At 37.9% G+C, this 22,958-nt stretch overlaps 1 protein-coding gene across 2 annotated transcripts in view; it reads right to left on the bottom strand.

Moving 5' to 3' along the window:
- Nucleotides 1-1,413: 1,413 nt before the first annotated feature.
- Nucleotides 1,414-22,958, bottom strand: part of IPP (intracisternal A particle-promoted polypeptide) — a 37,807-nt gene continuing 16,262 nt past the window's right edge. For both annotated transcript variants that reach the window (XM_055586021.1, XM_055586022.1), the window contains exons 6-9: nt 17,953-18,090; nt 17,267-17,389; nt 14,926-15,146; nt 1,414-3,348 (exon numbers count right to left, since the gene is read on the bottom strand). In XM_055586021.1, the coding sequence (XP_055441996.1) occupies nt 3,124-3,348; nt 14,926-15,146; nt 17,267-17,389; nt 17,953-18,090 (707 nt within the window). In that variant the 3' untranslated portion in view covers nt 1,414-3,123. The remainder of the gene's footprint in view (nt 3,349-14,925; nt 15,147-17,266; nt 17,390-17,952; nt 18,091-22,958) is intronic.

Here is a 22,958-nt window from a genome sequence, read left to right as displayed (position 1 = left end):
TCACGAACCTCCATCCATAGTTCATCAGGCACTCTATCAGATCTAGTCCCTTAAATCTATTTCTCACTTCCACTGTATCATCAAAGGGATTTGATTTAGGTCATACCTGAACGGTCTAGTGGTTGACTGAAACCACTAGACCACTAGACTGAAACCACAGTCACAAACAACTAGCCAATCTGATCACATGGACCACAGCCTTGTCTAACTCAGTGAAACTAAGCCATGCCATGTAGGGCCATCCAAGACGGACAGGTCATGATGGAGAGGTCTGACAGAATGTAGTCCACTGGAGAAGGGAATGGCAAACCACTTCGGTATTCTTGCCTTGAGAACCCCATGAACAGTATGAAAAGGCAAAAAGATAGGACACTGAAAGATGAACTCGCCAGGTTCAGTAGGTGCCCAATATGCTACTGGAGATGAGTGGAGAAAGAACTCCAGAAAGAGTGAAGGGATGGAGCCAAAACAAAAACACCACCCAGTTGTGGATGTGACTGGTGGTAAAGCAAGGTCCAATGCTGTAAAGAGCAACACTGCATAGGAACCTGGAATGTTAGGTCCATGAATCAAGGCAAATTGGAAGTGGTCAAACAGGAGATGGCAAGAGTGAACGTTGACATTCTAGGAATCAGCGAACTAAAATGGACTGGAATGGGTGAATTTAACTCAGATGACCATTATATCTACTCCTGTGGGCAGGAATCCCTTAGAAGAAATGGAGTAGCCATCACAGTTAACAAAAGAGTCCGAAATGCAGTACTTGGATGCAACCTCAAAAACGACAGAATGATCTCTGCTCGTTTCCAAGGCAAGCCGTTCAATATCACAGTAATCCAAGTCTATGCCCCAACCAGTAATGCTGAAGAAGCTGAAGCTGAACAGTACTATGAAGACCTACAAGACCTTTTAGAATTAACACCCATAAAAGATGTCCTTTTCATTACAGGGGGCTGGAATGCAAAAGTAGGAAGTCAAGAGATACCTGGAGTAACAGGGAAATTTAGCCTTGGAGTACAGAATGAAGCAGGGCAAAGGCTAATAGAGTTTTGCCAAGAGAACGCGCTGGTCATAGCAAACACCTTCTTCCAACAACACAAAAGAAGACTCTACACGTGGACATCACCAGATGGTCAACACTGAAATCAGATTGATTATATTCTTTGCAGCCAAAGATGGAGAAGCTCTATACAGTCAGCAAAAACAAGACCAGAAGCTGACTGTGGCTCAGATCATGAACTCATTATTGCCAAATTCAGACCTATCATTTTAATGGTTGTTCAGAAAACAATTAAATGTAAAATTAAATGTGCAAATCCCTAAAGCTGAAACACTGAAATTCGTGGGCAATCCTTATAATCCAAGAATGATGCTAATAAACTAAGTTGATGAGTAATACAAGGAAAAGCAAAATAACAAAAAATTCAAGACACTTTATTAGTACATTCTTTTTAAAACAATCTGTCATTTTCTAAGAAATAAGCATATTTACAATTACTTATTTTCAGGCATCGTCTGAATCTATTTAAGCCCAAACACTGATTGTCTTGATTGCATTTCCATCATAGCAGTACAAAATGGCTCCCTTCATACTGCCATTTTAGGCTGGCACCAGGCAATAATGAAAATTAAATGACAGGAAAATTTGTAAATCTCTTTTGAACACATTCTCAACTAGAAATATTAAAGGCACATAAGTTACAGCTTAGTTTATACATTATCTTGATACTTCATTCTTTGACATTTTACACATCCCAGTCAGCCATCTGTGACCCTTCAGACTTTCAGGATACCCGAAAGAATGGGACACAGAGCTTTCTGTCTGCACTACATAAGCTTTTCTTAAAATATACATATGGTTAAGTTGTGAAGGGAAGTATCCTTGTGGATCAATCCAAATATTTTGGACCTGAGTCTTTAATGCTTACCAAAGGTTTTCTATCTAAATAAGCCACTGATGCCTATAACATACTAAAGGACTTTCATAAAGAAAAGGGGAAATCAGGGATATAGAAATCAAATCCTGGAACAGCTAGGTAAACCTAAATGTATAAGACCTTTAATGTATATGGCTCCAACTGACTAGTAGAAATAAAAGTGATGATCATGTACACAAAATTTTGTTTCAGAAATAGAGAACACTTCTTTAGAATGCTTCTTCAAGAAAGTTAAGTTTTGAGAAGCAGTTTTGGATCAGAAGCTTTTACATTTATGAGTTAGTGTATATAAAAAGTTGTACGGGGATCTACAATTCCATCTTCTCCAAGCCAGGCCGTGGCTTTGTACTAAGTTCATACTTAGGCTTGCCCAAGTATGAGTATGCTTCATAAAGCTTGGTAATCTAATAAATTCCCTTTTCCCAAAGCTACACATATTTTTGGGAAAAGGTGCATATAACCAGCTGGCCTCTATCACCCATACATCATCCTATTGCAATAAAGGACTGTCACTAAGAACCTCCTATTAATTTCTCTCTTGCATTCCAGCATCAAAACAAAAACATTAGTTAACAAGAGCTTTTTTTATGCTGTTATCAACAAGTGAAAATTTATATAAACAGCTAGATATTTCCAACATGTCCCTCCCAGTATACCTGCTGCCAATAAAAAGTTTGGGGTTAGTGAAAAGTAGGAATAAAACAGAAGTAGGAAGTTGTCTCATTGGCTTTTCTCTATAACTTAAACCATGGCCATGGAATATTGTGCTCTGAGCTGAATCATGAATGTATAGACATCTTTAAACTGTCTCATTTGATATTCTTACACCACACAATGGTCATGTTATAGCTTAAATTGAACTGGAGAAGCCGCTAAAGGAACTATTTGCCAATAAGCTTCTGGCAAATTCTTTTTACAACTAGTACTCTACTCCTAACTGGACAATTCTAGAGCATAAACAGCATCTTTTAGTCAGCTTGGCAAATTTGTGAGAACTCTTTATTAATTTAGGATATGTTCCACTATCACTTCTCACTCAAATTCTTTAAAAAAAATTCTTTAGTCATTTTTCTACCAAATTCACAGAAAACAGAAACGGTCCTATCACCAAATACAAGTGTGATTTGCAAAAGGTGAGATTCTGCATTTTCAAAATGTTTCTTTTGCTGTCTTAATGCTTTCTATTTCATAGTACAGCAACACCTCCTTCACAACGACTGGTAATCATATTGCCAATTTCTGTCCATGTATCTGAATGAGGGTTATAAACTTCAACTGAGTCCAAGGTACCTGGAGCCAAGAAATCGTGGCTGGAAGATCGACCTCCAGAAACATACAGAAGCCCATTGACTGCCACAACACACAGGCCTGCTCTAGGCACCTTCATTGAGGCAACTTCAACCCACTTTTCCTGGATAAAAGAAAAAAGAAGTTTGCAGTGTTATAACATGGTAACACAGAAAAGTGCTGAGAAATCAGATACTCTGGTTCTCTTTATATGTTTAAATTTCAAACTTACAACCTAGTCATATAAGTATATACAATATTTTAAATAGAAACTTTTAGTAGGTGTAGACAAAGTAGTAAATTTAGAGGAAAATAATGAAAAATGTATCTGTGATTAATTATAAATTATGATCACCAAGAGATAATCTAGAAATTGTATATAGGCAAGAATTCAGAGAAACTAGTTCTATGAAATACAAGTATGTAATTCAAACACACACCACACAAACTCACAAAGTTCAAGGGAGAAGAAAGCTTACAAAAGGGCTTTTTTGCATCTTTAATATAATAGGCCTCAAAAATCTCCAAGAGAACAAGAAACAACACTGGCCAAATTTATTTTAACATGGAATCTTTTTTTTTTTCAAGGACATCTAGTACAGCTAGTAAAATAGAAAACATATTTTCAGAAAGATAGTATAGATCAGGGATTGGAAACTAGGGCTTATTTTTTTAAGCCTACAAACTACAAATGATCTTGCCACACTAAAAGGTTATTAAAAATATATATATGTCAAAAGAAGAGATTGCATGTAACCCCCAAGGCCTAAAACATTTACTATCCAGTCTTTTAATAGAAAGTTTGCTAACTCTTGGCATATATTATTCATTGAAGCAATTTCAGTAAGCTGCTATAGACAAAATGACAAAGTCCAACTCCAGGGAAAATGTCTATACCCAGAAAACAAGAAAGCTAAAAAAAGGTCCTGAGAAATAATCAAGAGAGAAAAGAAAATGTTTCCAGATTAAAAAATAATAATAATTTGAAAATAAAGCATATGATGAACAAAATTTATAAAATCATAAAAAATGAAGAGAGATTATTCATCAATGCTAGAGAGTGAACTTCTTGAGGCAAGTTGATGAGTCGGACATGAATGAGCGACTGAAAAACAATAAATCCATATTTCACAAAATATGTTCCCTGAAACACTTTTCCCCACAAGATGTTTCACAAACAAAAGTAAGGGCAGTGTGGTCACTTAAATGTGAGAGATTTAACATAAAGATTCATGAAATACCTTATTTTAATAAATTGTGTAAAGAAGTCCTATAGTAAAGAAATTTATTTAACTTTATTTAATCCATATCACAGTAATCCAAGTCTATGCCCCAACCAGTAACGCTGAAGAAGCTGAAGTTGAACGGTTCTATGAAGACCTACAAGACCTTTTAGAACTAACACCCAAAAACCATGTCCTTTTCATTATAGGGGACTGGAATGCAAAAGTAGGAAGTCAAGAAACACCTGGAGTAACAGGCAAATTTGGCCTTGGAATACGGAATGAAGCAGGGCAAAGGCTAATAGAGTTTTGCCAAGAAAATGCACTGGTCATAGCAAACACCCTCTTCCAATAACACAAGAGAAGACTCTATACATGGACATCACCAGATGGTCAACACCGAAATCAGACTGATTATATTCTTTGCAGCCAAAGACGGAGAAGTTCTATACAGTCAGCAAAAACAAGACAAGGAGCTGACTGTGGCTGACTGAATTATTGCCAAATTCAGACTTAAATTGAAGAAATTAGGGGAAACCACTAGACCATTCAGGTATGACCTAAATCAAATCCCTTATGATTATACAGTGGAAGTGAGAAATAGATTTAAGGGCCTAGATCTGAGAGATAGAGTGCCCGATGAACTATGGACTGAGGTTCGTGACACTGTACAGGAGACAGGGATCAAGACCATCCCCATGGAAAAGAAATGCAAAAAAGCAAAATGGCTGTCTGGGGAGGCCTTACAAATAGCTGTGAAAAGAAGACAAGCAAAAAGCAAAGGAGAAAAGGAAAGATATAAGCATCTGAATGCAGAGTTCCAAAGAATAGCAAGAAGAAATAAGAAAGCCTTCTTCAGCGATCAATGCAAAGAAATAGAGGAAAACAACAGAATGGGAAAGACTAGAGATCTCTTCAAGAAAATTAGAGATACCAAGGGAACATTTCATGCAAAGATGGGCTCAATAAAGGACAGAAATGGTATGGACCTAACAGAAGCAGAAGATATTAAGAAGCAGTGGCAAGAATACACAGAAGAACTGTACAAAAAAGATCTTCATGACCCAGATAATCATGATGGTGTGATCACTGACCTAGAGCCAGACATCCTGGAATGTGAAGTCAAGTGGGCCTTAGAAAGCATCAGTATGAACAAAGCTAGTGGAGGTGATGGAATTCCAGTTGAGCTATTCCAAATCCTGAAAGATGGTGCTGTGAAAGTGCTGCACTCAATATGCCAGCAAATCTGGAAAACTCAGCAGTGGCCACAGGACTGGAAGTCAGTTTTCATTCCAGTCCCAAAGAAAGGCAATGCCAAAGAATGCTCAAACTACCGCACAATTGCACTCATCTCACACACTAGTAAAGTAATGCTCAAAATTCTCCAGGCCAGGCTTCAGCAATATGTGAACCGTGAACTTCCTGATGTTCAAGCTGGTTTTAGAAAAGGCAGAGGAACCAGAGATCAAATTGCCAACATCCGCTGGATCATGGAAAAAGCAAGAGAGTTCCAGAAAAACATCTATTTCTGCTTTATTGACTATGCCAAAGCCTTTGACTGTGTGGATCACAATAAACTGTGGAAAATTCTGAAAAGAGATGGGAATACCAGAATACCTGACCTGCCTCTTGAGAAATCTGTATGCAGGTCAGGAAGCAACAGTTAGAACTGGACATGGAACAACAGACTGGTTCCAAATAGGAAAAGGAGTATGTCAAGGCTGTATATTGTCACCCTGCTTATTTAACTTCTATGCAGAGTACAGCATGAGAAAGGCTGGACTGGAAGAAACACAAGCTGGAATCAAGATTGCCGGGAGAAATATCAATAACTTCAGATATGCAGATGATACCACCCTTATGGCAGAAAGTGAAGAGGAACTAAAAAGCCTCTTGATGAAAGTAGAAGTGGAGAGTGAAAAAGTTGGCTTAAAGTTCAACATTCAGAAAACGAAGATCACGGCATCCGGTCCCATCACTTCATGGGAAATAGATTGGGAAACAGTGGAAACAGTGTCAGACTTTATTTTGGGGGGCTCCAAAATCACTGCAGATGGTGACTGCAGCCATGAAATTAAAAGACACTTACTCCTTGGAAGGAAAGTTATGACAAACCTAGATAGCATATTCAAAAGCAGAGACATTACTTTGCCAACAAAGGTCCGTCTAGTCAAGGCTATGGTTTTTCCTGTGGTCATGTATGGATGTGAGAGTTGGACTGTGAAGAAGGCTGAGCGCCAAAGAGTTGATGCTTTTGAAGTGTGGTGTTGGAGAAGACTCTTGAGAGTCCCTTGGACTGCAAGGAGATCCAACCAGTCCATTCTGAAGATCAGTCCTGGGATTTCTTTGGAAGGAATGATGCTAAAGCTGAAACTCCAGTACTTTGGCCACCTCATTCGAAGAGTTGACTCATTGGAAAAGACTCTGATGCTGGGAGGGATTGAGGGCAGGAGGAGAAGGGGATGACAGAGGATGAGATGGCTGGATGGCATCACTGACTTGATGGACATGAGTCTGAGTGAACTCCGGGAGTTGGTGATGGACAGGGAGGCCTGGCGTGCTGCAATTCATGGAGTCGCCAAGAGTCGGACACGACTGAGCGACTGAACTGAACTGAATCCAACTTCCCCTAAGTATAGTTGACCAGGGAAACTTATGCTATCTACTTCCTATTATCAATGCAGGGATTTCCCTGGTTGTCCAGTGGTTGACTCCATGCTTCCACTGCAGGGGGCACAGGTTTGAACCCTGGTGGAGGAACTAAGGATCCTGCATCCCAGGTGGCAGTGGCCAACAACAACAACAAAAAAAAGGCAAAAAAATAGTATTCCATGGAAATTAACTTGGAAAAAATTTTTCTAACCTGTAAGTCTGTGACATAACACACCTTGGGCTTACATTATTCCAGCACCTAACAAATTGTAATGCAATTATTTGTCTATTTCTTTATATTTCCCACTAGAATGTTGGTTTCTTGAGAGCTGGGGTATTATATATTTAGATAGCCTTTGCTTCCCCAGGTCTTTACATATTTGTGAATGAATAAATGGACTAAAGAACAAATGCATGATAGAACAGTGATTCACAACCAACTCTTACCTACTTTCTCTTCTTTTCCTTTTGTAGCATAATTACATCAAGCAAGTAACTGAAGGCATGAGAGAAAATTGGAGTGCTCATATAGTCAGTAATAGGATAGGTAATGTTCAGAGGTACAAGTGGAGAAGACAGCTGGAATGGTAGGGAGACTTGTTTCACTGAACAAATAAGTAAATATATTGAGAATAACAGGAGCCAAGTTTTTAACTGATGTGATATGTTTGTGTGCTCAGTCATGTCCAACTCTGCAACCCCATGGACTGTAGTCCACCAGGCTCTTCTGTCCATGGAATTTTCCAGGCAAGAATACTGGAGTAGGTTGCCGTTTCCTTCTCCAGGGGATCTTCCCAACCTAGGGATCAAACCCATGTCTCTTGCATCTTCTGCATTGGCAGGCAGATTCTTTACCACTGCACCCCCTGGGAAGCCCTTTTAACTGATAGAGAAGGTATTTACATTCATGGAAAGGGGAAGGCCCCTTTCTTTCCTGGGAAGAATCAGGTATACTGAAATCGGTACCAACATTATGAACTCATGGTTTTATAACATATAAGCACAGATATGGAAATACTTATAAATGAGTATTTGTGTGAATACATACACACATATACATTTACTGTTTATGTTTAGCTGTTGACTGAAAATGCCTAGAAGCAGCAATACTCCAGTAGCAATGAATAGTCTGAGAGCTAATCTTGGTTTCCAAATACTGTTCTTCACTAAGAGAAACTAAAGGTTCTTGAAAAATGACTGATTGCAGGATCAGAGAAGTATAATCTTTCTTATACTTAAAATATTTTAGTATGCAAGATAGTAATGAAATGCTCAAAAGGACAGAATCAGAGGGGACCTCTAATTTCAGTCATGGTAGAGTAACTGTTACCAAACGTGCCCTCCTACCGTAAAGAATTAGAAACCTTGACAGACTACGAAATAAAGTTCTCAGATGATGGACAACAGGCAATGAAGAACTGTGATTCAGAAACAAACAAGGTGAGCTCCATAGCTGTCCAGGCTTTTTGCCTGGAGGGCTTTCTGAACAGCAGTACAGAGAAGGGAATCCCAAGCAGAGCATGACAGTCAGCTGATTTATGAGACAGAAATCAGAGTTGAGAGAGGCTGATGCAGTTGAGATTTGTAAGGAAGAGTGCCAGAGGACAGAGGTTCCCTTGAGTCTGGCTGAATACTCCTAATCTTTGCATGCATAAAATGAGACTATTAACGAAAATAAAACAAAACCGTAAAAATAAAAAATTTTTAAAAGAGAAGAAAAAGGGAAAGAAAATTTTAAAATGAGACTCCATAAGAATAGTCAAGCAACAACAAATGGGAAGATGTGACATAATGAGACATATATTTGGTCTCTGACTGCAGTTCTTAACACAGAGCTCCTAAGTCCCTTGGGATTTCCTTGGTGACAAGAATGTCTTCCTCCCTAAAAAGGCAACTCTTGTAGGATCCTGTATAACATCAGTATAGGCATCTCTTACCAGAAAGATCAAGCCAAGATTAGAAGCCTGGAATTTAGTCCCATACCCTGTCATCCAGGGAATTAGAGAAGGACTGGAGGTTGAAACTGATCATGCCTATGTGATGAAGCCTCCATAAAAATCCCTAAACTGTGAGGTGTGGAGCACTTCTGGTTTGGTGACCATATCCACATGCCAGGTAAGTGATACGCCCAAATCCCACTGGGGCAGAAACCTGTAAGACCCTCCTGGATCTTGCCCTATACTTCTTCATCTGGTTATTCATTTATACCCTTTATTCAGTTCAGTTTAGTTCAGTTGCTCAGTCGTGTTCGACTCTTTGCAACTGCATGAATCACAGCACGCCAGGCCTCCCTGTCCATCACCAATTCCCGGAGTTCACTCAGACTCACGTCCATCAAGTCAGTGATGCCATCCAGCCATCTCATCCTCTCTCCTCCCCTTCTCCTCCTGCCTCCAATCCCTCCCAGCATCAGAGTCTTTTCCAATGAGTCAACTCTTCGCATGAGGTGGCCAAAGTACTGGAGTTTCAGCTTTAGCATCATTCCTTCCAAAGAAATCCCAGGGCTGATCTCCTTCAGAATGGACTGGTTGGATCTCCTTGCAGTCCAAGGGACTCTCAAGAGTCTTCTCCAACACCACAGTTCAAAAGCATCAACTCTTTGGCACTCAGCTTTCTTCACAGTCCAACTCTCACATCCATACATGACCACAGGAAAAACCATAGCCTTGACTAGACGGACCTTTGTTGGCAAAGTAATGTCTCTGCTTTTGAATATGCTATCTAGGTTGGACATAACTTTCCTTCCAAGGAGTAAGTGTCTTTTAATTTCATGGCTGCAGTCACCATCTGCAGTGATTTTGGAGACCCCAAAAATAAAGTCTGACACTGTTTCCCCATCTATTTCCCATGAAGTGATGGGACCGGATGCCATGATCTTCATTTTCTGAATGTTGAGCTTTAAGCCAACTTTTTCACTCTCCACTTTCATCAAGAGGTTTTTTAGTTCCTCTTCACTTTCTGCCATAAGGGTAGTGTCATCTGCATATCTGAGGTTATTGATATTTCTCCTAGCAATCTTGATTCCAGCTTGTGCTTCTTCCAGACCAGCGTTTCTCATGATGTACTCCGCATATAAGTTAAATAAGCAGGGTGACAATATACAGCCTTGATGTACTCCTTTTCCTATTTGGAACCAGTCTGTTGTTCCATGTCCAGTTCTAACTGTTGCTTCCTGACCTGCATACAGATTTCTCAAGAGGCAGGTCAGGTGTTCTGGTATTCCCATCTCTTGAAGAATTTTCCACAGTTTATTGTGATCCACACAGTCAAAGGCTTTGGCATAGTCAATAAAGCAGAAATAGATGTTTTTCTGGAACTCTCTTGCTTTTTCCATGATCCAGTGGATGTTGGCAATTTGATCTCTGGTTCTATTGTTCTATACTTATAGTAACATAGAATATCCTTTATAATAAACTGGAAAACAGTTAAGTAAGGTGTTTCCCAGAGTTCTGTGAGCCATTATAGCAAATTATTTAACCTGAGGAAGGGATCACAGGAATCCTCAATTTGTAAGAAAGTCAGTGGTTAAAATGAGGACATACTACTTGAGAATGGTGTCTAAATTGAGGGCAGTCTTATGGTACTGAGCCTATAACCTGTGGGATAGTTAGTGTCAGAACTGAATTGACTTTAGGATGCCAGTTGGTGTCCACAGAGAATCAGAGAAGAATTTGGTGTGGAAAACCCACATGTTTGGTGTAAAAAGAAAAGAAACAACTTTCCTTTACAGGAACTCCTGTAAGCTTAACAATTCTCAGAGCTCACACAAGGCTGGATGATATTCTAGCTCTGACCAGACAATATGAAGAAAACTTTTGGACAGCTAGGACAAACAGGAGAGAGTCAAGAAGAGCCATGCTTCAGTGGTAGGGCTAAAGTATTCCTAAAGGACCTAGACCTTCTAGACCTTCCCTGCTGCTGCTGCTGCATCACTTCAGTCGTGTCTGACTCTGTGTGACCCCAGAGACGGCAGCCCACCAGTCTTCCCCATCCCTGGGATTCTCCAGGCAAGAACACTGGAGTGGGTTGCCATTTCCTTCTCTACAAAGCTTAAAAACAAGTTCAAAATATCAATCTGATTTGCAAATAACTGCCTATCAAAACTAAACACAACACTTACGGGAAGAAAACAAAATCCAATACTCAACTATGTAACATCTACAATGTCCAACATTCGATCAGTTACTGCTGCTGCTTCTGCTAAGTCACTTCAGTCATGTTTGACTCTGTGCGACCCCGTAGACGGCAGCCCATCAGGCTCCCCGGTCCCTGGGATTCTCCAGGCAAGAACACTGGAGTGGGTTGCCATTTCCTTCTCCAATTCATGAAAGTGAAAAGTGAAAGTGAAGTTGCTCAGTCGTGTCCGACTCTTCGCAACCCCATGGACTGCAGCCTACCAGGCTCCTCTATCCATGGGATTTTCCAGGCAAGAGTACTGGAGTGGGGTGCCATTGCCTTCTCCGCGATCAGTTACTAGAAATGTGGAAAAGCAAAAAAAAAGAAAAAAGAAAAAAAAAGTGACTGAAACCAGGAAGAAAAATTTCAACCAATACAGGTTCAAAAATGTCAAATTAATAGAATTAGCAGATAAGTACTTTAACACAGACATATGAATACATTCAAGGATATAAAAGAAAACATAAAAAATGATGAGGAGAGAAATGGAAGACACTTATAAAAATAACCAAAACATCTTATGGAGCTAAAAAATACAATACCTGAAATAAAAATTTTCCTAAATAGAATTACATACTGCAAATTAAAAGTTTAGACAGTGTAGAAAGTTAACGGACTTGAAGACACAGCAAGAAAAACTATCAATATTGAAGCACAGAGAACAAAATTTCAATTATGCAGGATGAATTATTTCTAGCAATCTAATGTATATACCATGGTGACTATAGTTAATAATAGTATACTGTACACTTGAAATTTACTAAAAAGGCATTGACCCCATGCCTCCTGCATTGGGAACATGGAGTTTTAACCACTGGACTGCCAGGGAAGTCCCCAAGAAGGCAAATCTTAAGAGCTCCCATCACATACAGACACAAAAAAGGAAAAGCGATCTATGTGAGTTGATGGATATGTTAATTACCTGGATTGTGGTAATCATTTCACAAATATATATATAGTAAAACATATGATATACCTTAAAAAAATCATACACTGTTTGCAAATGAACCTGAAACATCTGGAAAATGAAAACCAAGAAAAACAAACTGAAATACTGAGAGAAAAAGGATGGGAAAAATTAACATGCCTCAGTGACCTATGGGACAATATCAAATGGTTTTACATGGGCATTACTTAAATCCCAGAAAGAGAGCAGGAGAATACTTGAAGAAACAAGGCTGATTTCAATTTGATGGAAGCTATAATTCTACAGATTCAAGAAGTTAAATGAATTTCAAGCAAGTTAAACACCAAAATCCCATAAGATATATCAAATTACTGGAAATCCATAAGAAAGAGAAAAAAATCTTAAAAAACTGTCAAAGAAAAAAGAGATGTTACATATATGGGAGAACAAGATTGACTACCAACCTCCCATCAGAAACAATGCAAGAACTAACACAGCACTGTAAATCAACTGTACTCCAATAAGAATTTTTTAAAAAAGAAATAATGCAAGAAGATAAGTAAACAACAATATTAAATGATGAGAGTGAGGGGAAGAACAACCTAAAATCCTACACTCAGCAAAATATCTCTCAAAAATGATGGTAGACAGGAAGACCCCTGGAGGAAGAAATGGCAAGCTGTTCCAGTATTCTTGCCTGGGAAATCCCATGGACAGACAAGCCTGACGGGCTACAGTCCATGGGGTTGTAAATAGTTAGACAAGACTGAGCAACTGAGCACATATTAATAGCTTCTGGAGCCCAGAACCACAATTAACTGAAGCCCCTGGGCCTAGAGCCCGTGTTCCTCAACAAGAGAAACAACATGAATGAGAAGCCCATGCACTGCAACTGGAGAGTAACCTTCACTCGCTGTAATTGGAGGAAAGTCTGCACAGCAACAAAGACCCGATGCAGCCAATAAATAAATAAATAACTTAAAAAGAAAAAATTTTGAAAAATGAAAGCTTAGAGAATCATTGCCAGCAGACCAGCACAAAAATAAATACTAAAGGAAGTTCTTCAAGCTAAGAGAAAATGCTATAAGATAGAAACTTAATTCTATACAATGAACAGAACTAGAAATGATAGTTATGAATGCATAATTATGAAATATTTTCTCATTAAAATTTATCTTAAATATAATTAACCATTTAAATAAATATAACAACAACATACTGTGGGGTTTATTACATACACAGAAGTAAAATCAATACATCAATAGCACAAAGGATGGAAGAGGAAAATATGTTTTTCTAAGTTTCTTACATTAAAAGTGAACTGGCATAATATTATTTTAATGTAGATGTAATACATTAAAATGCCTATTATATATAATGAAAACCCAAAAGCAACAATTAAGAAAAAAGGTAAAGACATATAGTTAATTGGACTAAAGAGATAAAATGGAATACTAAAACAATCAACATAAAGACAGAAAAGAGAAAAAAAAAAGGATGGATTGTACAAACAGAAAAACAGCAAATTAAGAGTCTAAAAACCAACCCCACATATATAATTACATTATATATAAATAGTAAACATTCTAAAGACCCTACTTAGAAGTCAGAGACTTTCAAATTGTACAGAAAAACAGACCTGTACAGCTATCTTACAAAACATGTAGTTTTTAAAGACACAGATTTAAAGTAGAAGGAAAAAAAAGATACACAATGCACATAATAATCAAAAGACAGCTTGGCTATATTAGTATGAAGACAAAGTAGACTTCAAGGAAAGGATATTATCATAGAGAAAGAAAAACATTTCCAGGCTATAAAAAGATCAATTCAGCAAGAAAATGTAATAATAAATGTACACACACTTAATAACAGAGATTAAAAATATGAGAAGCAAAATCTGACAGGAATGGAAGGAGAACAGATAAACCCATAATTACAGATAGAGATTAAAAGTCACTTGTTCCTTTGAAGAAAAGCTGTGACAAACTTAGACAGTGTATTAAAAAGCAGAGACATCATTTTGCCAGCAAAGGTCCGTCTAGTCAAAGCTGTTTTTTTCAGCAGTAATATACAGATGTGTGCACTGGACCATAATGAAGGCTGAAACTGAAGAGTTGATGCTTTTGAATTGTGGTGCTGGAGAAGACTCTTGAGAGTCTGGACAGCAGGAGATCAAACCAGTCAATCCTAAAGGAAATCACTCCTGAATATCAATTGGAAGGACTGATGTTGAAGCTGAAGCTCCAATACTTTGGCCACCTGATGCGAAGAGCCGACTCATTGGAAAAGACCCTGATGCTGGGAAAGATTGTGGGCAGGAGGAGAAGGGGGCAACAGAGGATGAGATGGTTGGATGGCATCAGCAACTCAATGGATATGAGTTTGAGTAAACTCCAGGAAATGGTGAAAGATGGGGAAGCCTGGCGTGCTACAGTCTAATGGGGTCCCAAAAAGTCAGGCATGGTTTAGCGACTGAACAACAACACAGATCTTGTGCCAAGTCACTCAGTCATATTCAACACTTTGTGACCCTAGGCTCCTCTGTCCATGGGACTCTCCAGGCAAGAATACTGGAGTGAGTTGCCATTTCCTTCTCCAAAGGATCTTCCCAACCCAGGGATCGAACCCAGGTCTCCCCCCATTGCAGGTGGATTCTTTACCATCTGAGCCACAAAGGAAGCCCACAGATCTTACAGACATGAATAACAGGATACCAAACAATTGAAATCATCCAACCTACCTCTTCAAAGGAATATTTTTCTACGGTATGAAGAGCATCTTGTGTCTCATTCCACCCTCCAATAGCATAGATGCAATCATTGAGTGCAGCAACCCCAAGATATGCTCTTCTAGTTCCCATTGGAGGAAGTGGAGACCAGCGCTTGGAAAGTGGATCATAAACTTCAAAAGAACAAAGCTCTATTCCTTCATTGCTGATGCCCCCAACCACATAAATTAAACCTGAAAATGGAATATTTTTGCTCAGATGCTATAGAAAATAGGATACAAATAATTATAAAGTGTGATAGTTGTGATTTAAGTTTGTTATCTGATACTTTACTTAATGCAGGGCTTCAAGAGAGAATTGACTTCTGTCCAATTTATCACAGCTCTCATTTAAACATGTTACAAAGAATTAGTGGTACGAATTTAAAGTGGCACTGAATATTCAAAGAACTTAATGATGCTATAACAAAACAATCTGTCAGGCAAGGATTTCCAATCTTACTGTTCGCTTAATGATCTCAAGTTCCAGATCCACTGCTATCGTGTATAAGTAAAAACGGAAGAGGAGAGGGATTTCACCCTCTTAAAAACAGTCATACACTTAAACTGGGAATGACACAACCCTGCTTGGTGAGAACCTAACTTTTGCTCAGATGGACATAAAATACAGAATTAAATTTAAATTAGAATAGTTCATGGCTAGATTAAGGTATTAGATACAGTACAGCAGACTGTAATTCAGAGTTTCTTATTAAATTTGATTTGCAACTAAAGATTCTGACGATCAACAATTACTTTTTGAGTACTTACTGTTGTTCCTAGAGTTCTAAAGTTGAAAGTTTTACAGAATGACATTTTAAGAAACATAAGCTAAATGTTAGTAAACTTGAGTTCAAGCTCCAACTCTACTAGAAACCAACTATGAAAAAAGACAACTCACAGCCTCCTGATCTTCAGCTTCCTCATCTAAAAATAAAGGGGTTGAAATAGATAATATTCAAGATGGCTCTCCAGCTCTATGATTTCAGATGAAAAGATAAAAATAAATATAAAATAACTAGAGAACACTATAATATTAAATAGAACATAGTCTACACCATGTAATTTGAGCATTTACATGCCAGCAGAAATCTGAGAAGGTACTCAGAAGGCAGAAAGAATTGAGCTAGGAATGGAGCACCTGAGTTGTCATGTAACAATGGCAGACTGCTTCCTACTTTACAGCTACATATAAATGTGTTCCCCAAATCTGGACAGAGAATTAGGTTTTATTCTCGAGTGCTTATTAAGTACCTCTCAGTGTACTGCTTGCTTGCTTATTCGCTCAGTCATATCTGACTCTTTGCAACCCTTTGGACTGTAGCCCGCCAGGCTCCTCTGTCCATGGGGGTTTTCAGGCAAAAATACGGGAGTGGGTTGCAATTTCCTTTTCTAGGGGGTCTTTCCGACCCAGGGATTGAACCTGTGTCTCCTGCATTGCAGGCAGATTCTTTACCTGCTGAACCATCGGGGAAGCCTACAGGTACATAAAAATGTGTTCTCCAACTATGAACAGAGAATCAGGTTTTGTAGACAATTAATAAATGTCTGTTTACCATTTTAATATGTAGTACATTTTTCAAATCTGTGATAGCACTGTGTGTATACTGAATTACAACGTACCCTATTTAAAAAAACACTGAAGAAGCCTATGACACTATAAAGATTGTTTTTGATAATCTCTCCCTACTTAGAAATACTTGAAGGTTAAAGTGTTAGTTGCTCAGTCATGTCCAACTCTTTGCAACCCCATGCCAGGGTCCTCTGTCCATGGAATGCTCCAGGCAAGGATACTGGAGTGGGTTGCCATGCCCTTTTCCAGGGGATCTTCCTGACCCAGGGATCGAACCCAGGTCTCCTGCATTGCAGGCAGATTCTTTACCAATTGAGACATCAGGGAAGCCCTAAGGCCTACAAGGGAGAGAAAAATGACAATAATGGATAACAGTTCAAATACATATTTTGCTAATTAGGTATCTTTGCCCATCTGGAATTTTTAATTTTAACTTTATTTTGGAAATACAGAAATAAAGATATAAGAGGTTTAAAAATATAAGAGATTAGAAGCAAAACCTCCACGCTGTTAGTGTCAATTATATTCAAAACTAACAGGCAAGAGTTTCAGCAAGTTCCAGGAGTTGGTGATGGACAGGGAAGCCTGGTGTGCTGCAGTCCACAGGGTCGCAAACAGTCAGACAAGACTGAGCGCCTGAACTGAACAGGCATAAAATACACTTTTGTGAAAATAAAGCCTCAAGCTCAAACAGTTGTTTAAAAACTACATTTTCAGGAAAAAGATTTTCTAAAGCAATTACCTTGCATTTCACAACACCCAAAGTAGTACCGTGACACAGCCATGTTGCCAACTACTTCCCATTTATTCTCATCAGGATCAAATCGTTCAACAGTGTTCCCTATCTCAGCTCCAACCCAACCACCTGGAACCAAATAAAAAATCTTATTTCCAGAATAAGGGAAACTTATTTATGAAAAGCACCTTAGAAAACATCTAATCTGACAACTTTATATTATGGATGATTATCATATGGACCAGAGAGGTTATTTGTCCAAGATTACAAGAAAAGGTAGAATTTGATTGTAAGTAGAACTTGGATGTTTCAACTCTCTGCCTACGTTTCACAAGCGATTTTAACAAACAAACCAACCCCCAAACTTCAATCTATTGCATAGGAAATACAATATTTTACAAAACTATTTTTTAAAATAATATCTGCATATTCAGAACAGTCATCCTAATGACATTTAACAAGTCAGCTAAAATGCTCCTCCAGACATCTCATCTGTATTTTATCCCCATCTCCTTCTAAGAGTTCCATGCTTGACAGTATTTCCCAAGTAATATAATTTTGAGAATAAGAACTTTTAAAACTGAAGAGACACAAGTTTCTTAAGGTAAGGAAGGAAAATTTCTAAAGTAAGCAAAATTTGATTAAGAATTTAAATAATATTAGATATCTTTTAAATTGGAGAGAATAATTACCCAAAGCATAGATAGCCCCATAACATACACACACTCCCAAGCCACAGCGGGGGTGATTCATTGAAGCTACAGTCGTCCACTGTTTAGTAACTGGATCATAACATTCAGTACAGTCAAAAATCATTGAATCCTTTTCACCTGAGTCAAATAAGAGACACATATGAGAAGAATTAATAATGTTAATAACCTAAAACCACAATACAATATTCAATGGCATTCTGTGTTGTCAGAATTCAACTATTATGTCTGATTTTATACTCTTCATTAAAATTTATTTGCCCACCATGTGTTATTTTGGATCATGGCACTGTCATTTATTAATGTCCACTTAATTAAGCAAAGTAGACTATTACCTGTTTCTAATTCCACCACCCAAACAATCCATGTAATTTTGGGGGATAAAGGTTGCATTTTGAAACTTCTATATTTTCACAGTTTAGATAGCAGGCTCTGCTACAATTTGAGTTTTAATGCAATGCTTATCTAACAACAAACAGAAAATGAAAAAAAAATTTTTAAATAGCACTTAAAAATAGAATTTTAAATATAATATACCTAGAAGAAGTTAATGCAATGAAAGATTGTATATGGCTTGGCCCAAAAGTTTGTTCAGCTTTTTCTGTAAGATGTTATGGAAAAATCCAAATGAACTTCTGGCCAACCCAATATAAGACCTTTATGGATATAATTTATAAATTTTACTTAGATAAATTTTTAAATTAGTAGCTCAGACAGTAAAGTGTCTGGCTGCAATGCAGGAGACCTGGGTTCGATCCCTGGGTCAGGAAGATCCCCTGGAGAAGGAAATGGCAACCCACTCCAGTATTCTTGCCTGGAGAATTCCATGGACTGTAGCCTACCAGGCTCCAGGCTCCAGTCCATGGGATGGCAAAGAGTCGGACACGACTGAGCGACTTCACTTCACTTCACTTCAAATAAATGAAGAGATGTATCATGTTGATGAATTATAAGTGTCAATGTAAAGATGATTACTCCCAAAATGATTTACAGATTTAAAGAAATTCCTATTTTTAAGAAACCTCTTTCTTTTTATTGTATTAAAATACACATAACATAAAATTTATCATCTTAACCATTTTTAAGAATATAGTTCAGTGATATTAAACACATTCACACTGATATACAGTCATCACAATCAGCCATCCCCATAATTCTTTTCATCTTGTAAAACTGAACTCTATACCTACTAAACAGTAACTCTCCATTCTCTCCTCCTCTAGCCCCTGGCAAACACATTGTACTTTCTGTTTTACTGATTCTGACTATTCCAAGTATCTCATATAAGTAGAATCATACAGTATTATTTTAAAAATAGATTTGATTAACTAATTCTGAATTTTATATGGAAGTTTAAAAGAAGTAGAATAGCCAAGCACTCCCAAAAAGAATACTAAGGAGAGAGAAAATTCCCTATTAAATAAGCCTATCATACTTAAAGTACAGCTATAACACCACAGGAATAGACATAGAGATCAATGGAATAGACAAAATTCTAGAATCAGATCCATGCGTATATGATTACTAGGTACATGAGATAGTTTGCACAGCAGAGCAACAGGTCAACAAAAATGCTGGGAATTGTTTTTATATATGTATATGGGGGAAATGGTGACTGCAGCCATGAAATTAAAAGACACTTACTCCTTGGAAGGAAAGTTATGACCAACCTAGATAGCATATTCAAAAGCAGAGACATTACTTTGCCAACAAAGGTCCGTCTAGTCAAGGCTATGGTTTTTCCAGTGGTCATGTATGGATGTGAGAGCTGGACTGTGAAGAAGGCTGAGCGCCAAAGAATTGATGCTTTTGAACTGTGGTGTTGGAGAAGACTCTTGAGAGTCCCCTGGACTGCAAGGAGATCCAACCAGTCCATTCTGAAGGAGATCCACCCTGGGATTTCTTTGGAAGGAATGATGCTAAAGCTGAAGCTCCAGTACTTTGGCCACCTCATGCGAAGAGTTGATTCATTGGAAAAGACTCTGACGCTGGGAGGGATTGAGGGCAGGAGGAGAAGGGGATGACAGAGGATGAGATGGCTGGATGGCATCGCTGACTCGATGGGCGTGAGTCTCAGTGAACTCCGGGAGTTGGTGATGGACAGGGAGGCCTGGCGTGCTGCAATTCATGGCGTCGCAAAGAGTCAGACACAACTGAGCAACTGATCTGATCTGATGGGGGAAATGAAACTAGTTCCTTACTATATGATCTATAAAATTCAGTTACAGGTGAATTACAGACCTAAATGTAAGTGGAAAAACTATAAAATTTTTAAAAATTAATAAAAGTATATATTTCATGACTTTCGAGTAGACAAGGATTTCTTTAAAAAGATATAAGAAATACTAACCATAAAGGGAAAATTATTATAGAGTTGGCTACATTAAAATTAAAAACATTCATTTACCAAAAGATATCATAAAGAGAGTAAAAGATGAAGCAGAAGAGTAGGAAAAGGTATTTTCAGTTAATATAATTTTATGAGGGCCTAGAATCTTGACTGTATACAAAACTCATGGTACAGAAAACAGTTAACAGAGCAGGCCTAAAACTGCCTATTCTTAGAAAGACCTGCTTACAACGTTGACCTAGAGTCTGGGAACATGCCTAGTAAATAGTTCCCTATACGTATATAAGATTTTCCTTAATTGATAAACAGTGGCTTTTGCAGTGGTGAAAATGTCCTGAAATTAGTGGTGATGGTTGCACAATTTTGTAAATATACCAAAACCACTGAACTTAACACTCTCAATGGTGAATTTTATATGTGAATTATATCTTAATTTTAAAATATAATACGTAGAATAGTAACCCAGATACATACATATCTAGAAGGAAATAAACTGTTAACTGTGATTATCTCTTGGTGGTATGATTATACTATGGGTGATTTTTATTTTCTTTTTCATATGCCTCAGTTTCAGCAAAATTTTCTATAGCAAACATGAATTACTTTGATAACAAAAAATTATTTGAAAATTATATTTTAAGTAATATGTTAAGACAGTAATGTTGACAATCGTTAATAGCCTGCAAAGTCATGGCAGTTTTGAAAGGCTGCCATTTATGCTTCTGTGGTATCAGGAAAGGGATACATATATATGGAAGTGTCACACAGGACACTGTGACCCTACATTAAACACAACAGAGTTCATGCAACACAACTGCCAAAATGTACATAAAAAAACCATGAGAGTTTCAGCCAAAGATTACATAGACTTATAGTCTTTATACTGACAAGAGGTTATTGCTCAAAACTCTAATTTCTTTGTTAGAATTTTCAGATGCACCATGACATTTATTGATTTAATAAACAGTTTAATAAACAGTTTTTGAGATGATTGCTTTCTCCAAAAAATAATGATCAAATATTTAATATCTCTCATTTTAAACTGACAATATCATAGTTGTAAAATAATAGTAAGATTTTTGATATACAACTTTCAGTATTTGAGAATGACCCATAGAAATAAAGGGGAAAACTGGCTATAAGAGTTAGAGATGATCTAACAAGATGCTTGCTATAAAGACAAATTACTTGAAAATAAATCTTGATATCAAAAGTGTTAGCATTTATTTCTCTTCAGATCCTTCTCTGATAATTGTTTTTCTCCCACATTCAAATTCCCTTTTATTTAATTTTATTCATTAATCATTTTAGAATTCATAACAGTTTTAGAAACACAGTGATTTTAATTAAGAAATAAGTCCCAATGTCTAGCTGACATGGTTTTTACACACGCCACTGTCCAGAAAATTGGTTAATTAAAAATGATTCATAAGGGGATTTCCCTGGCAATAAAGTGATTAAGAATCTGCCTTGCAATGTAGCGGGTGCAGGTTCAATCCCTGGTCAGTGAACTAAGTTTCCACATGCCATGGAGTGCAGCAAAAAAAAAAAAGATTTGTAATTCAGCTTTCAGAATTAAAATTTTTTTATCATGAACGTTGACCTAAATTTTGATGCTACATTTTATGAATATTTTTCATAAAACAAACCTAAGTCTTTTGACTGGTAACAAATCACAGTATCCCTCTGGTATGAAATATTTAATATCATATGTTTCCTTTTTCTTCTTTAAATTTTATTTATTTATGGCTGCGACTGATCTTTTTTGATGGCTCAGTAGTTGTGGTGCATGGGCTTAGCTGCTCTGCAGCATGTGGGATCTTCCTGGACCAAGGATTGAACTGATGTCCCCTGAATTAACGGGCAGATTCACTGGACTACCGAGCAAGTCCTGTTTCCTTTTTTTTTCATTACTTTATTTAACAAATGTTTATTCGATTCAGTTCAGCTCAGTCGCGTCCAACTCTTTGCGACTCCATGGACCACAGCACGCCAGACCTCCCTGTCCATCACCAACTCCCAGAGTTTACTCAAACTCACGTCCATTGAGTCGGTGATGCCATCCAACCATTTCATCCTCTGTTGTCCCCTTCTCCTCCTGCCCTCAATCTTTCCCAGCATCAGGGTCTTTTCAAATAAGTCAGCTCATCCCATCAGGTGGCCAAAGTACTGGAGTTTCAGCTTCAACATCAGTCCTTCTAATGAATACTCAGGACTGATCTCTTCTAGGATGGACTGGTTGGATCTCCTTGCAGTCCAATACTCTCAAGAGTCTTCTCCAACACTACATTTCAAAAGCATCAGTTCTTCAGTGTTCAGCTTTCTTTATAGTCCAACTCTCACATCCATACATGACCACTGGAAAAACCATAGCCTTGATGAGACGGACCACTGTTGACAAAGTAACGTCTCTGCTTTTGAACATGCAGTCTAGGTTGGTCATAACTTTCCTTCCAAGGATTAAGCGTCTTTTAATTTCATGCATGCAGTCACCATCTGTAGTGATTTTGGAGCCCCCAAAAATAAACTCAGCCACTGTTTCCCCATCTATTTCCCATGAAGTGATGGGACCGGACGCCATGATCTTCATTTTCTGAATGTTGAGCTTTAAGGCAACTTTTTCACTCTCCACTTTCAC

Source organism: Bubalus kerabau, chromosome 6, assembly GCF_029407905.1.
Source record: "Bubalus kerabau isolate K-KA32 ecotype Philippines breed swamp buffalo chromosome 6, PCC_UOA_SB_1v2, whole genome shotgun sequence".
Lineage (NCBI taxonomy): Eukaryota > Metazoa > Chordata > Mammalia > Artiodactyla > Bovidae > Bubalus > Bubalus kerabau.
The sequence above is the reverse complement of the archived record's forward strand: the minus strand, read 5'-3'. Positions and strand labels throughout refer to the sequence as shown.